We start from the raw sequence: 17764 nt of genomic DNA on the forward strand, positions 1-17764 counted from the left end.
CACAACCTCTTACTTTGTCTTTATGTTATTTTCTAAAAAAAAATTATGGTGCACCCTTATGTGAAAACAGGAGACACTGTCTCTTTATTTAAGTCTTCTGAGAAAGTACAAGGAGCAAATGAATTTGATGCCATTTCATTTTGTAGGAGGAAAGGACATGTTGCCAGTACTCTTGATAAATCTAGTGATAAAATCTAGGTAGAGCCAGACCTATATTTCGTTAACATTTTTATTGCTACGTGCTCCCAATACAACAAACAGCATCAGTAGTGTACACTTTGATAAAAAGGAATTTTTAGCTTAGTAGAAAAGAAAGCTCAAAGGTCAGAAGTATAACGAACATGTACATCTTTATGGGAGGTGTATGTGTGTGACCATCTTTCTCTTTATTTCCCTGTGGACCAGACATATGCACACGCAAGTAAACTAGAGAGAATTTTATTCTAGGGAAACTTTTAGGAAAAAAAAGACTTCTACTTAAGGCTCAGGGATTGTTTTACTATCTGGAATTAACCTAATTCATTTGACCTTCAAAATTCTTGCACAAAGTAGCAGCGATTCTTTAGAGGTATAGAGTCAATAGGTTAAAAGCTGTTAGTTTACAATGGTTAAAATGCAAACTTTCTTGTATATTCTGTGCTTTGAGAGGTTAACATATCTAGATTTTAGTTTGCATAGTATATTTTTAGACAGTTCAGGTACTGACCTCAAAAACATTATGCTGATAACATTTATCTTTTTTTTCCTTTTTAAGTATAATTCATGAAGGATTTGTCTCTTTTACATACTTTAAAAAATGTTTCTAATTCACTATATTTCATTAAACAGTTAGCTGAGTCCATACAATTTTATGTTCCCTTGAAGGAGAACAAGCCATCAACTTAATATTAACTACTTTAAGAATGCAAAATGTTTTAATTACATCAAATTTGTTCAATTTTAGCTCTTTGACTTGGCTGCGGTAGTTTGTTTAAATTTCTCCTCTATGCACAGAACAGAGCATGCATCTATAATTATGTCTCTCTAGTTTACCAAAATATGTCATTGATATTAGTGTAAATATTTAGTACATAAAAATACTATCAAGGAAAAAAATCAACTTTTAATAAATATCTTCAGTTCTGAATTCTATATACAAGTACTTTACATCTACTCCCTGGAGAGAGCATTTCTGGCTTTGCTGTGAGCAAGGTGATCACTGATATAAATTACTAGCACATTATTGCAGTCAGATGCATTGTGGTTATGAACATTTGAATATGAACCATGTGGCAAATAAATATCTCAGCCATTGACAAATGCTTTCTTGATCCTGCCTCCAACACCCCAAAGCCCTATTATACTCGTACTTCAATTCTAGATTGATATTTTTCTCAGCTACCAACATACAAACAAGTCATCCCAAGACATTTTTCTTTGGGATTATTACAGTACATTCGGTTTAACTGTTTGTATATATCGACAATGGTAAAATTAAAAAAAAAAATACAACACAAGAACATAGAGCACCTCACTGGCACCTATTGAGGTTCTGGTAAAAGGGTTTCAGTTTTGTCTTGCACAGGTTCATTAACTCTTCTCTGTTCCCTGTGACCCCAAGTATACTGAGACACAAATCCTCGTCTTTTTAATCATAAGACCGGAAGGCAATTGGTAAGCTGAGATCTGTGTATCTGCAGCTTCTCTGTTTTTTTCCTTTTATCTATAATTTGGGTATCACATTGTTGATTCAACAAAACCATACAACAAAACCCTTTGTATTGTCAGTAGCTGGGATTCTAACTTCTCCTTTGTAATATTCTGCTTTGAAAGTCAACCTATAGCATGTCAAATAAGGCAATACTCAATGACAGGCACCTAGAACATCCAGAAATGTAATATAGTAAACAATCATTTGAGAACACATCTCTTAAAATAATACTGATTTCTGCAATATACAGTATTTACACAACAGCTGCAAATTTGCTCATACAATATTTCTAATATAGATAAATAGGAATACAAGTCTAAGAATTCTTTGCTCCGTTTCCAAAATTTCTTGTTAAAGTGTAAACCATTGGTATCTCTTTTTTTATTTTTACTGTAACTTTTTTAAAACAAACAAACAAACAAACAAAAAATCAGCTGATATGCACAATTGGTTTCAGTCCCTTTTCTGCTTCAGAGAGTGACCGACACATTTAGTAAATTATTTTTCTCCTGTTGATAATCTTTGGTGCTTTCTTCCGATGAATTCTGATAAACGAGTCAATGCAGAATAACGGGAGGATGAAAGCAACTAGAAAGTGAACCAGCACTTTTTGTTCTTCCACTTACAGGTCAAACGAATTGATGATCTACAGAGATTTCCACTTTAAACAAGCGTATGCACCACGGGGAGAGGGAGGTTGTTCAGGTTCCCCTCTGATTTCTAGCCTTTTGGGTTCACTTTCTCATCTTTCTAAAGCAGATGATCTTACCGGATGTCTCTTGGCAACCATCTTTTCATCTTTCTTTGAGGTTCTTGCCTGAGAAGAAGCACCTACCGAATCACTGACTGCCAGGAAGGAAGCAGCAGCCATTTGCGAAGCTGAGTTGAGGTGGCCACTCTTGGTGGGTGGAGAGGATGGCACTGAGACCAGCCTCCCAGTCCTACTTCCTGCTTGCTGAGCTCTCCTCTGGGGTAAGTTAGCACCGTCAGGTTGACTGTTTGGCCTGAGAGCAGCATATGCATTTGGACCTCCCACTGAAGAGATGCTACTCAAAGATTTCTTCTCAGCAGGGGTCTCTGGATGATAAGGAACCAAAGATGTAGGCATCACTAGAGATCTAGGGAGGTCACTGGGGTTAAACATAACATCGTCGTGCATTTCAGCAGCTTCTAGGAGGTATGGCGGTGGTAGGGTGCTACTGCGCTTGCCACATGACTCACAACACAGCTTGTTATAACCTGGTATGGAGCAGTATCGTGCCAGCACCTCCATCTGACAGAATATGGACTTGTCTCCCAAACATGGTTCATCTGCAAAAATTAAAGGAAAACAAAGTAATATGCACAGTTAAACGTTAAAAGGAGGGAAGAAATTAAAATCGTTAAGGAATATAAAAAGATTTCAGTGAAATCTGACATTGACAGGAGTTGTCCAGATGAGCCTTTGAATTAAAAATATGAACATTAGGATGAACTCACTGAAATAAATAGTTCTTTATCTACCTCGTACTTGGGATGACCTCCATTTTAATATTACAATCAAGAGTCTTCAGATCTCCAAGGATATTTTTTCTTCCAAGTAGGAACATTTATCTGATTTTAGAATGAGAAAATAGGATTTATTTAACCTTGTGGTTAAATTTTAGGATATGAAGGGGCATCTGTTTTGTTATTTTATAGTATTATATTTCTGGCTTTCTCATAGAGTAATCATTATATTAAATTTAAATTTAAAATCAAAATATATACTAAAGACCTGTTGGAATAAATCTTAAAAATGTATTATCCAAAGAAAAATGAAAACATCATTTTAATCAAAAGAAAAAACTCCAGCTTCAATATATTATAATAGTTTCATGTTTACCATTGAATATGCTCATGTTATTTGTAAGGACAAATTTGTGTGAAGTGTGTCAACTTTCTTATGAAGAATTCATAATTCTTAAATTTAATTTCATCGAATTGACAGCATTTCAAGTTTAAAGGGCACTGAACACTCATAAAACACTTGATAACATCTAAAGTAACACTCGTAAAACACTTGATACATGTATGTATACACATTATTTTTATTATTTTAAAATGTCATTGACTGCAGGGTATAAAACTAGATTTCAAATAATCCAAATATTGAACTCATAAAAATTGTTAATTTTTACTTATTTCAGTCATCCTAGGGCATATCGTATGGAATGGATCAGAGCCAGTGCATATAATAGCATTGCTGGAGATGTGCAAAACAGAAATACTTATCCCATGTCCAATTAATAAACACAAAGAATTGTGGCATTTATGTAATATAATCACTTAAAAATTACAATATATTATTGGACAATACTATATTGCTAGGTAAAAAACCTACTATATACTTTGCCAAAGAAATTGAAAAATTCTTTTTCTAAAGATTGAAAAAAAGGAAAAGGAGAGTCCATTGGCGAAGCCAAAAGAAAGCTAAAATTACCAGCTTTGTTAGAGTTGCTAATACTGTGGCTGGTAACACTGTGTCCACTTCCCAAATTGTGGTGCAACTCATATTTGCTTGACATTGACAGGTCTATTACATATTAACAGTATGATGTGTCTAAATATTTCATATTAGCTACTAAGGTCATCATCTACTTATACTGTGAATACCTGAGAATTTCATTAATGGGATTCACCTCAAATCTCAATTCCTCATCATTTGTGAATTATATTTTCTATGTCTATATGTTAAAACAAAAAAAATTTTGCCAGAGCCCCTGTAGTCCTAGCAACTCGGGAGGCTGAAATGGGAGGCTTGCCCAGGAGTTTGAGGCCATAGTGAGCCATGATCATGCCACTGTACTCCAGCCTGGGTGACAGAGTGAGACCATGTCTCAAAAAAAAAAAAAAACAAAAAAAACCACAGGGAAAAAAAAAAGAAAGAAAGAAAGAGAAAGACAAGAAATGAAGGAAGGAAGAAAAGAAGAAAGGAAGGAAGGAAGGAAAAGGAAAAGAAGAAAGAAAAGAAAGAAAAAAAGAAAATATCTTCTTCCTATATGTTTAAGGCTCTGGCCCTAGAATGAGAGGACCTTATTTGACCCTGTCATCTCTTTTTCCTCTGACTCCTGTTCTAGGGGCCCCTCTCAGAGTATGGCCTATTCGCTCTGAGTTAGAGGAGACCATGTGAGACTGTCCCATAACTAAGTGTGAACACTTTGGCATTGCATGAACCTGTTCATAGCCTGGGTGTCATTAGGGCCAAAATATACTTCTGTGTGGAGGAGGAAAAGGAAGAGATATTCTGAGAAAAAACAAACACGAGAAAAGGAATACATCAACTTTATAGCAATTTGCTTAGGGATAGATGGGAAGAGCATACAGGCAAAAAATTAATAGTACAATAAAAATGGGTCCAATGCCAGGCATGGTTGCACTTGTCTGTAATCCCAGCTACTCAAGAGGCTAAGACAGGAAGATTACTTGGGCCCAGGAGTTCAAGGCCAGCCTGGACAACATAGTGAGACCCCATCTCAAAAAAAAAAAAAAAAGGGGCCAATGAGATGAAGTCACATGAAAATCAATATTTAAAATTAAGAAAACATTTCAGCCTTTTTGCTCCACTCTCAAATCATTATAAGAAGTTCAGAAAAAGGGTTTTACACATGGTTTGAAAAAGCCATTGGATTCTAATAGCAGTTTGAAACTCTGAGGGAAAGTACTTCTTATTTTATTGAAATATGGGAGAAATATGTAACCTTTCAGAACTCTTACAATTGGCCTTTGGGCCTAGACTTCAGAGCAATACAGCAGCTAAAATGAATGTTGAATCCCCAATATAGTTATGCCATGTTATTAGCTCCTTGGTTTTTACAATAAAAGCATTTTCTTCTAGGTAAAAGAGGAGAATCAAGATAATTCTCGCTGATCATTGGGCACATCTGCAGAAATAATTAGCTGTCCTAGTTCTTAAGATCAATAAAGCTTATTCCTAAAAGTAGTGACTATATAAGAATCAAATATTATGGTGATAGTAAATTTTAAAACTTCGAACTGGGTAAAGTTTTTTCTTCAGGCTTTGACTTGTGTTTTGAGCTTTTAAATATACTCTCCAAAGTAAAATGAATAACTGTATAAGTCCTATGTCTCCCTCTCATGGTCATACTTCTTGCCACCACACATTTCAAATGCAAATTTATAATGAATATAAATACTTTATAAGACTTAAAAAGACATAAGCCCCAAATTTCTCCCAAAAGTAAAACATTTGATAAGATAGCGCCTTACCAATTTTGACCAAAACAGCAACAACACAAAAAAGTACCATTTGGTAGATGTCAATATTTAATCAATGGCTTACTTATGGTGCTGGAGGCCAAGGAAAAAGCAACTTCTTTAATCTTGAGTATCACTAGTGTGTCAAATCAATGTCCACAGTGGTCATGGCATGGATTTGGGAGAACTGCATTTTAGGAGGAGGTTGTGGTAGAAGGGAATGGGTGGGCCAGGAAAGGAGGGAAGGTAGAGAGAGTGTGAGACAAGGAAGAGAGAATGAGACAGACAGACTGACTTGGAGAGAGGGAGCAAGGCAGGGATAGGAAAAGACAGGGCAGTGGAGAGGACAGGAAGAAAGACAGAGACGGGGAGAAAGAGTCAGATGCAGGGAATAGAAGAATAGAGGTGGAGGAGTAGAAACAAAGGGGCTGGGATGGAAAGAAGGTGGGTCTGAATATTTGTGTCCCTCGAATTCATACGTTGAAACTTAACCCACCAGGTGACGGTATTAAGAGGTGGGGCCTTTGGGAGGTGACCAGATCATGAGGGTGGAGCCTCTGTGAATGGGGTTAGCACCTTAAAAAAGAGGCTTGAGGGACTCTTCAGCCCTTTCCACCGTGTAAGGACAAAGCAACAAGGAATCATCTAGGAAGCCTCCACCAGACACCAAATCAGCTGACACCTTGATCTTGGACCTTCCAGCCTTCAGAACTGGGAGCAATAAATTTCTGGGTTTTTTTTGTTTTTTGTTTTTACTAAGTTACTTGGGCTAAGATTTTTTGTTATAGCAGCTGGAATGAACTAAGACAGTGGGGAAGGTGAGAGACAGGGAGAGACAGAGGTGGGAGAGATGGAGAGACAGAGACAGAGACAGAATGGGAGAGACACGGAGAGGGATGACGGGGGTGAAGAGAGAGAAAGAGAAAGAGGGAGGGTGAGGGTTGGGGGAGACAGTGAGGAAGAGAAAAGTGGGAGAGAAAGAGAGACAGACAGGCTCATGGGGCAGAGAAAGATGAGGAGGAGGGAGAGAAAAGGAGCAAAGAGGAGAGAGTCGGGGAGACTGGGAGGGGTGGGGGGAGGGAGGGCAAGAAGAAAGACTGAGGCCCGGAAAGCACGTGCGACAGATGCAGAGAGAGTGACCAACATACCGGCAGCAAGTGACAGCACGTCAGAGCCAGGGAGCAAGTCAGACACCGAGAGTAAGAGAGAGACCGAGGGTGAGACAGGACAGAGACGGATACGGACAGGGAGCAACAGACAGGGAGGAAGGACACAAAGTGGTAGGGACTGAGACCATCCAATATATTTTGCTTCTTTTAAAATAGCAACTTGCTTTACATTTTAAAATAAAGACTACACTCTGCTTGTGCAATACAGCAAGTTGGTAGGCCAGGCAGATGATAAATTTGGGCATTTGCGTGAGGTGGCTATTTTCAAATCACGTGTATGTGGACGGACAGTCACGGGAAATGGCTTTTGAGCTGGGTGACACTTATCATCCACGTGTCTAAATTGAATAACTTCAGAAAAATAGCTCAAAACCTTCTGCAAGTTTATGCCTTTTAATAATGATGCCAAGTTATAGTTAAGGAATGTAACCGGGAATGAGTAAGTAGCCCCCTCTAGAAACACACATTGACGGGAGCTATGTATACACAGCACGGCCCTCGTCCCAGCGTCGCCACCGGAGAGGAATGGCAGGGCCACAGCCGTTGTGATGATTAAATGGTGCAAGACAATGCCTCAGATACCGATCTTAAAGAGCCATATTAGGCTGATATTGCCCGCGTGTGCTTCTTTGGTTATTTCTCAATAAGCAAATGTAAATTCCATAGTTTATCCTGAAATGAACTTCTGCTTTTTGAGGTTGAAGAACATCATCAGAGCAGTGAGGTCAATGCGTGTCACACCTACCATGGCAGGGAGGCAGCTGACAGGCCCTGACCGACTCGGGCTTTTCGCCATCGCACTGGTCTCCGGCCCTGCAGAGGACCTGCCTCACTTCCGTCCCTTCCCCGCAGGTTACGGAGCACTGCAGAAACAGGGGCTGTGGTTACGGACGTTATGCCACCAAGACCTTGCACACATACACACACACACACAGCTCTGGAGTTCCTTCTCTATCGACGCGATGTCCCATAGTGGTTTTGAAGACAAATGATCCTGAGTTTATATCCTGGTTCCATTATTTACCAGCCTGGACACCTTGTTTTTTCTCTATGAACCTCAGTTTCCCTATCTGGTAGAAAGCTGGGATAATAATACCTGCATTAAGTGATTGTTGTCAGACTAAATGAAGGCAAACGAAACAATGTATGCAGAACACTAGCGAAATGCGTGGCACCTAGTAAGCATTCCATGTGAGAGGAGCCATTATTGTGATGCTGTTAGTATCTGTCGTAGTCCCTAAAGGGAGCCAATCGTGGTATTGAGTTCCCCACTTCATCTCTCTTACAGACGGCAGAATTTACTGCCGTGCTACTTATTTAATTCAACCTCCTTGCAACTACTATAATCGATTGAAGGGGCCTACTGTTTTAAAGCTAAGCCCAGAAATTTCCATGCAATTGTGCTAAGTAGGCACTCTGGAGGAAGGGATTCTCTTCTGGGACTTTGATAGGAGTTATCTTTATGGTCTTGTGTGGGTGACCTTTACTTGTGTTACGGTTTGACTGTCCCTTTCAAAATTCATGTTGAAATTTAATTGTCATTGTAACAGTGTTGAGAGGGACCTTTCAGAGGTGGATGTTTAAGAGGTGACTAATGGCATGGATGAATGCTGTTATCTCTGGAGTGTTTAGTGACTGCAGGAGTTGGCTCCTGGGAAAAGAATTTTCTGTCTGTCCTCGCCATGTGATGCCTCCTGCCATAGGATGACCCTGGCCAGACGCTGATGCCATGCTCTCGGACTTCCCATCCTCCAGAACCATGAGCCAAATAAACTTCTGATTTTGTAAATTACCCAGTCTGCAGTATTCTGTTACATTAGCAGGAAACAGACTAAGACAACCTGCTCGTTCCTTCCTTTCTGAGCCTATTCTCCACTTAGTCATTCTCTCTCTGCTTTTTGATGCCTTTTCCTCCTATACACTCTTCTCCTATGGCCACCGGACTTCTTATTTTGAGTCTTTAAAAATACTAAAGGTAGGTTGTAACATAGGCAACACTGAGTCAGCCAGTCACCAACCGAACATCAGGAATATCAATGGATGGGTGCCCTATGCCAGGCACCAGCTGGGTGCTAGGGAAGCAGGCACACGATTTTTGAAAAATGTATGCACTAGTGGCAATCATAGACTCAAAGACTCGAGTTGTAATACTCTTCCACGAACATGATGCTGAGGGTAAGTTGCACTGCCTTATGGATGCAGAGGAGGAAATTCCAGAAAAGGTACAACCTGGAAGCTGGTAATTTGGACTATGGAGATGAGCCTTGGTGGATGAGGGGGAGATTCTTAGCTAGGAGGAGAGGAAAGGAACTGAAAGGAGGCTAAACAAGCATGGACTGCTTGGAACAGCGAGAAGTTTACTCCATCTGGGACAAAGAATTGGAATGAAGAAAGGACAAGAGGTAGGGTGGTGCCAAATGAGGCAGGGCCCTGCATTCAGTGTCACGAGTCTGGAATTTATCCTGTAGGACGAGGAAGTCAACAAAGATATTAGGTAGAGGACCAGTCACCTTTCAGAATCCTCTGTCACAAAACACCCAAACATGGTGGGTCCCTACCAACTAATCATAAATGCACATGCACCATCGTGAGCAAGAGCAAGACCCCGTCTCAACTAATAAATAGAAAGAAATAATCTGGGCAGCTAAAAATATATATAGAAAAAATTAGCCGGGCATGGTGGCGCATGCCTGTAGTCCCAGCTACTTGGGAGGCTGAGGCAGGAGGATTGCTCGAGCCCAGGAGTTTGAAGTTGCTGTGAGCCGGGCTGACACCACGGCACTCTAGCCTGGGCAACAGAATGAGAATCTATCTCAAAATAAATAAATAAATAAATAAATAAAAATAAAACAAATGCACATGCTGTTTTAAGTATTTGATTTTTCCTAACATCTTCAGGTTACTACAAAATATGCAATAATTCTCAGTTCACACAAAGCCTACTTAACGTTCAAGTAAAATTAAAATAAGCTACACATGCTTATGCACACACCTTATGTATACACGTACAGAATCCACACACCCACCTCATTCCAGGGCCCCGTTTTCCACTGTGCCGGGCAGGGCACTCTGTTACAGGGCCGGCGGCTCTCGGGACGGTCACCCACGCAGTACTTGCTGTGCACAGAGCGGTTGGTGCCATTATGGAGCGGCTGAAGGCAGCGTACAGTGCGAAGCTGATAGCCAGAAGTCCCACAGGTTTTGGTGCAGTGTTCCCACTCTTCTGCCACCCAGCTGCGGGTGCAAGGGGTTACAATTGAACACCGTCACTGGCATGTACAGTGCAGTGCAGATCAAAGCCCAGACCTTTCTGCCCTCTGAGTGACTTGTAACCTACTGCGGCACACGGTAGTTCAGGAAATAGTTCCAGAAAGGTGGATATGCATTAAACAACTGTCTAATAGCCCTGATACTTCTATTTTCAATGCCTTACTATTTTTTTCACTCTCAGTGACTCTGAGACCTTCTCTTTTCCTAAAGGATGATCTACAGAGGGCTTCTGAATCTCATCTTAAGGTTGCCCTGTTAGGTTCAGACAGGAAGGAAGTTTTCAAGGATAGCACGAACTCACACTCAGCCACACTGCCTAGTGGTGTTAAAGACCTGAAAGTGAAGTAAAAAAGGAACGTCCACGTTGCTTCCTAAGACAAACTGATCTGGCTGCTGCTGCTGCCTTTTCATGAAATCTGTAGAATCTATTTATGTCTTAATCTTCCAACCGAGATGGCCATTTCATTTCTACAGCTATTGCTGCGAAGGCTACCTGACGTATCTATACAGTTTGGATAGCTCAGTTTTTCTTGGCCCTAATTATTGGGCCTGACAAAGGTGAAGGTGTCGTGTGTCGGGGCTGGGGAAAAACTACTCCCATGAATGCACCCAACAGAAATATTTCCAAAGAGACATTTTCAAAAAAACGTTTCCCATGGGGACATTCCCAAATTCTAGTGGCAATGTCAGTGCCCCCAAGAACTCTCCAGATCCACCGTGGACACAATATTACAGACACTTCTCAATTACACATGGTTACCAAGTCCCAAAGGGCTGTCCCCATTGACTCCAGCTGGTTTATTAATCTGTCAGCATGTAGTTGAGGCATACTATTTATTTATTTTTTCCTAAAGTTCCTTTTCCTCTGCAATTTTTTTTTCACTCCATATAGATGAGGTACCAAATTATAACCCCGATAAAACCTTGGCAGCCTTTGGTATTCACAGTTTAAGACTGTTTTAGCCTGTTAAACTGGCTGTAAAATGCATTGTGGCGACTGAACCGAGGAATTTTTCTCAATTTTGAAGACCTCAGTAGTGACTCTCATTTGAAGACAAATATTATATGAGAAGTACACTTCGTAGATATAGACACTTCTGATTACCTTTATTCCCTCCTGAAATCCCCAGAATGATAATAAATGATAAAAATGTTTAAACCCACAAAGGCAAAGGAAATTGAGAGGAAGCCACAGCAACATAATTTGGGGACCTAGAAAACGAATGGACATGTGGCAACTAACTCAGCTAACTTAAGAAGGATGAAGTCTAATTCCCCGGTATAAAGCTCGTAAACAAACTGACTTGCACTGCAGAACTTTAGAAATGTAAAGGGGTTAGTGGTGTTGGGGACAGTGTGGGCTGTGAGAGCAAGGGTGAAGTCCGGGCTGAAAGCAGGAGAAATTATGAAAAGGCTGTTTGGAAGCAGTTAGACCTGATTTTTAACCCCAGAGGGTAATTACCCCTTTCCCACCTTAGAAGAAGACGTGAGGTTTATCCTCTGTAGATTGTGGACCATACTTTTAACCGGGTACAATAGACATGATCAAGAGAGAAGAAAACCATAGTGAAAATAGAGTTATGTAAAAATCCATATGTAAATAGTGACCTATATACACAAAATACTCTAGATACCAGACTCTGGACACATGAAAGTCTAGACACCTACATGCATAACATTTACAGAACAGCTAATTGAAAAGACCTACACTCCCCAGGCAAGAGATTGACTCGGCTCTATGGAACCTGATAATTTCATAAGAAATGCCCTGAATATATAATTCATTGAAGGTCTTTCAATGGAATGGATAAGCCAGTTCACCCTATAGTTAAGCCCACCAGCTAACAAGTCTCAAACTATAAAGCAAACTATCAATCAGCCTTTTCAACACTCCATTCTTATATATGAATGAAGTGCCCCAAATCACCAGACATAGAAATCCTCCAATACAAGTGAAGGCGGGAAGTGTGGGGAGGGGAGGGAGAAACAGAAGAAAAGAACTTGAAAGAAATAATGTGGGAAAATAAAATAATTTTTGACATCCTAAAGGAGATAAAAAATATATTGCATCTGTGAAATAAGAAACAAATGCCTTCAGAAAGGAATACTTGATGAACAAAACATAGTTCTTGAATAGTGATGATATGATGGCAAAAATGAAAGATTCAGCAAGTGGAACAATGTACAATAGGAGACAAAAGTTGAACTACAAATGTCCCAGAAAAAAAGAACTTTGAAAAATAGAGGAAATTTTTCCTAGAAAAAATACAATAAGATCTTCCAGAGAAAAAGGATATCAGTTTCCTACTTCAAAAAGTCTACAAGTGTCACCCGTGACAACACAGATCAACTTGGAGGACATTATGCTAAGTGAAATGAACCAGACAGAGAAAGACAAATATTTAATACCACATGATCACGTGGAATCTAAAAAATTGGAACTCACAGACATAGCAGAAGGTGTAAGGGGGAATGGGGAGATACTGGTCAAAGCATAAAGAAGGAATCTGCTTTTGAGATCCATTGCACAGCATGGTGATTATAGTTAATAATAATGTAATAGATATTTCAAAATTGTTCAGAGAAAAGATTTCAAATGTTTACACCACAACAAAAACTATAAACATGTGATATGATGGATAGGTTAATTAGCTTGTTAATCATTCCATACATGTATTAATATCAAAATGTAACATTGTACTACATAAATAGGTACAATGATTATTTTTTGATTTTAAAGAAGTCTACACGTACACAGCACAATGGATGAGAAAAGATGAGCCCTGTAGCAATTTCATAACTGTGAAATTTCAGGACACTAGGAACAAAATGAGGATCCTACAAACTTTGAAAGACAAACAAAATGAGGTCACACAGAAAGAACTAAGAATTGGAATGGCAACTGGCTTTTCAATAGCAACACTGGAGTCTAGAAAATAATGGAACAGCATTTTTGAGATTCTGAGGGATACTCTGGTTTGGAATTGTATATTTAATACATACGTGTGTGTCCAAATGATCAAAAGTGAGAGGAAAGACTTCTTACATAATCTTATACTTTAACCTCATATACTTTTCTTAGATGTCTAAAAATTTAATTTATATATATGAAAACTTCACTGTTTTCATGAAGCTACTGGAAGGTAAGACCTACCAGAATGAATGAATGAATGAACCAAGGGATAAGAAAGCTAAAGCAGGAAACAAGAGGCCCCATGCAAGAGCGAGGCAAGGGACCCCTGGGAGGATGGTGTGAATAAACCCCAGGATGAACACTGGTTACAAGCCCAGGCTGCAGCTGGAACCCCGACAACTCTGCTCTCTGACAACTCTTCTGTCTCTAGGAGGATGAAAGTGACAGGATACTTAGATTGTCAGGATTTAGAGGGAACTGATACTCAGGGAGAGAGTTTGGGGATGAATTAGTGAAAAGTAACAGAAAATCAAGTACATAAAAATCAAGACATTCATTTCCTATAGAAGAAACAAAACTTTATAAGAAGGGAAAACAGAATAATCGGAGCACACTATGTGACTCAGGTATTAAGAAGGATACATGTTAATATAAACTCCGAATAGTAACGTCAGGAAAAGGTATGTTAGATGAATACTGGAAGTATTGGGGAAGGAAGAAGGGTGGCCTGTGGGTGTGCATTGGGTAGGGGTTATAAAATAATGCTAAATCTTCACATTTCACAGAGAAAATTCAATACATAATATCAAAACCCACCCTCTGAAAGAGTCAAAAAAACAGAAGCAAAAACATTTTACTTAGAGAGATGGAAACAACTACCAAATAGCAAAAGGAACGTAACAGTTGAAAGTGGTTGTTTTTGAGCAGGAAAATGGCAAAAGGTAGGGAAACTATGGCTTTATAGGATTCCTGTGAAATGATATGACTGTTTAAATCAGGTACCTGTAGCAGATAGAGCTTTGCCTAAAAATAAAATTAAAACTACAAAGAGCTAAAGACATTTAAAGCCTCGCTTTGAGCTCGGGATATAACAGTTAAAATAAAATGCTTACAGTGGATGTGTACATTCTTGAATGTTGCATATTCGTCTAATAGGTTTCGGCTTTTTATTGGCCTCACAAAAGCTGCGATGAACCATTTTATTATCACTTTTCCTACGGCATCCGTATTTAGTGTACTGGAAACCTGGAAAAGGAAATAAATTGCTTTGGATTGAATCACTTATTCATGCTATCATATATTTGGTTACTCATTCAATCGTTCATACATTCATTCATTCAACCAATATTTATTGAGCGCATACAATAAGCCAGGCACTACAATAGGTGCTGGAGGACCCAAAGGGAATTAAAAAACCAAAAATCCTTATCTTTTCAGAGCCTGCATTTAATAAATATCATAGTTTATTAAATACCAGCTGTGTACTTGTTAATGAACTGGACTTTAAATATACACAGTCTAGTGTAAGAGACAGATGTGAAAAGCACTGTGTCGATACCTACTGACATAGGTTTTCATAGTGCCGTGTAAACAACCTAACTGTAGAGGGCACCAAAGGAACACACAAAGATCTCTAACTTAGCTGGAGGAGGGGTAGGGAAAGCGTATAGTAGGATCAGCATTCCTTGAGCAGAATCTTGAAGTTCAGGTAGTATTGGGTAAGGGAAATGAAGCGAAATTATTCTCCAAGCAAAGGAAATAACATATATAGAAAACTGCAGGACCTTCACATGGCTGAAGTATCACGTGTAAAGAGGGCAGGAGACAGGAAAGGATCAGATCTCGAAAGCCTTCACTGTCAGACAAGCGTTTGGACTTTATCCCGAAGGTTATAGGGAGTTAATGATGGAGGTCTCCCAGCCATCAACTTTTACATTTGTAAATGTGTATATATATGCATATATATATGTGTCTGTGTGTATAATATATATATGATATATACACACACAAAGTTTTGAAAAGTTTCAAACCTACAAAAAAGTTGTAAGAAAAGTAAAATGAACATTTGTGTGCCTTGCATCTAGACTAATATTTTATTACCATCTCACCACATTTGCTATATTTCTTTCTTTATATACATACTGTTTTTCTGAACCATTTGAGACAAAGTTGTAGCCATCCTGACCCTTCACTCCTAAAGACTTCAGCAAGTATTTCATAACAAGTATATTCTTTTATACAGCTACAATATAATTCTTAAAATCAGGAACTTGAACACAGATACAATGCTCTTATCTCACATACAGACCACAATCAAAATTTTTCAGTTGTCTCTATAATGTTCTTTATAGCAATGCTTTTCCAGTCCAGGATCATGTGTTGCATTTAACTGTTGGGTCTCTTTAGCCTCCATCAGTCAGGAATGGTTTCTGAACCTCTTTTTGTCTTTCATGGCATTTACTAGTTTTGAAATGTACAAACCAGTAGGTTTGTAAAACGTTCCACAATTTGGCTCTGTTTAATTGTGTCCTAATGATGAGATTCAGGTTATTCACTTTTGGCAAGAATACTACATAAAATGATGTTGTATCTTCAGGATTTTAATTGGGGAAATAATATAATTCTACTCATACATTCATCCATGCATTCATTTAAGAAAGATTATCCTGGAAATAAAGGAAGAGAAGAAAATCAAAGTTAGTTGACTAATAAAAAGGCTGTTGCAATAATCTTTCCTTCCAAAATAAGGAAGGAAGTCTGGTGAAGAAGGAATAGATGTGGTAGATATGAAAAAGGTGTGTATCTGCCAAATCTTGTGATCAAGTAGATGTTGTGCGTACAGCAGAAGGGAAAATCCAAATTAATTAAGCATCTTGTAATGGATATAAAAGTAGAATTTAAGATAATTAACTAAAAATATTTTATTCTCCCTTCAAAAAAAGCCCTTTAGAAACACATCCTAAAATAAATGGTTTACACAAGGCATTCTCTGTTATGAACAATTTTTTTTTTTTTTTTTTTTGAGACAGAGTCTCGCTGTGTTGCCCAGGCTAGACTGAGTGCCGTGGCGTCACCCTAGCTCACAGCAACCTCAAACTCTTGGGCTTAAGCGATCCTACTGCCTCAGCCTCCCAAGTAGCGGGGACTACAGGCATGCGCCACCATGCCCGGCTAATGTTTTCTATATACATTTTTAGTTGTCCAGATAATTTATTTCTATTTTTAGTAGAGACGGGGTCTCGCTCAGGCTGGTCTCGAACTCCTGACCTCGAGCGATCCACCCGCCTCAGACTCCCAGAGGGCTAGGATTACAGGCGTGAGCCACCGCGCCCGGCCATGAACAATTTTTTTGTTCTCAATTATTCATTGTCTTTTTTGTGACAGTCCCTTGCCTTCTCCCGCCCATTGGGAAGAATTTTGTCTAGGCCAAGCTCCAGCTTGGTACTGCAGCTCTTGTTGTTCAGAACTAGAGGAATGGGTGATGGGAGAAATTGAGAAACACTGAGTACACCTTATTAGATGTCCTCTGGAGAGGGCAGAGAGGCAGCAGAGTGCAGTGAGTGAAAGTGTGCGCCCAGAAGCCAGGCTATCTGGGTTTGAATCCTGTGCTCTCCGGCAAATTACTTATCTTCCCTGGGATTCAGTTTTGCTATCAGTACAATAGAGAGAATAGTACCAATCTCACAGGCCATCGTAAATATGCAAGCATTGATATTTAACGCATTTGTAATAGCATCTGGTTCCAAATTACACAGCACAGTCAGCTACACAGTCATGTGTAACAAATAGCTCTTTTATTAACACTGATGGAAAAGAAATGCATAGATATGGAAAGTCCAAGTGGAGAAGAAAAGTGAGAATCAGAGTACACTGAATCTGGGAGAGTTTTGGAATTTGGTTAAAGTGATTAAGGGTCCCACTACAGTAAATGCAAGACATAAGAAACCCAAGAGAAAAGGGCAAGAGGATTTCAAGGTCTATCCCTGTGATAAATGGAATCCTATCCCTTGCTGATTCTGAGATCTCAGTAAAAATGTTTCATATTTATGTTTTGGTGATTATGTCTGGTGTTTCTCAGATTGGGGCCTCAACTAGAGACAGTTCTTAAGGGAGAAGCAAGACTGGCTTTTATATGAATTACATTTTAATAGAATAAATGTGTTCAATTGTTACCTCCACCACAGGGTTTGGAGCACTGAGACCAGCTCTTCAAAGCCCACTCAAATGTATCTAATTCTTCCTGGATGACATTGTTGCTGTTGATCGTAGGTACAGAGTCTTCATGGATGATGTACTTATATGTCAGGCTAGAGCGGGTGTCATTCTCTTGAGGTATAATCTGACATACACATGAAATCAATATGTAAATCACTGAGGAGTTTTAAATTTTGAGTGTAAAATTACAAATATTTCAGAATATTGCTCTTATTAAAACTGGAAAACTTTCAAGTATTTTCTAACATTAGAATGTTTTTATTTCTATCA

General features: G+C 39.1%; 1 protein-coding gene across 1 annotated transcript in view; it reads right to left on the reverse strand.

The window, feature by feature from the left end:
* Window positions 1-211: 211 nt before the first annotated feature.
* ADAMTS3 (ADAM metallopeptidase with thrombospondin type 1 motif 3) overlaps window positions 212-17764 on the reverse strand; it is a 198614-nt gene continuing 181061 nt past the window's right edge. Inside the window, exons 18-22 of the mRNA XM_045531009.1 lie at window positions 17453-17618; window positions 14392-14524; window positions 10122-10329; window positions 7841-7958; window positions 212-3001 (exon numbers count right to left, since the gene is read on the reverse strand). Of these exons, the coding sequence (XP_045386965.1) occupies window positions 2433-3001; window positions 7841-7958; window positions 10122-10329; window positions 14392-14524; window positions 17453-17618 (1194 nt within the window). The 3' untranslated portion in view covers window positions 212-2432. The remainder of the gene's footprint in view (window positions 3002-7840; window positions 7959-10121; window positions 10330-14391; window positions 14525-17452; window positions 17619-17764) is intronic.

The sequence above is a fragment of the Lemur catta genome, chromosome 19 (assembly GCF_020740605.2).
Source record: "Lemur catta isolate mLemCat1 chromosome 19, mLemCat1.pri, whole genome shotgun sequence".
NCBI classification, from domain to species: domain Eukaryota; kingdom Metazoa; phylum Chordata; class Mammalia; order Primates; family Lemuridae; genus Lemur; species Lemur catta.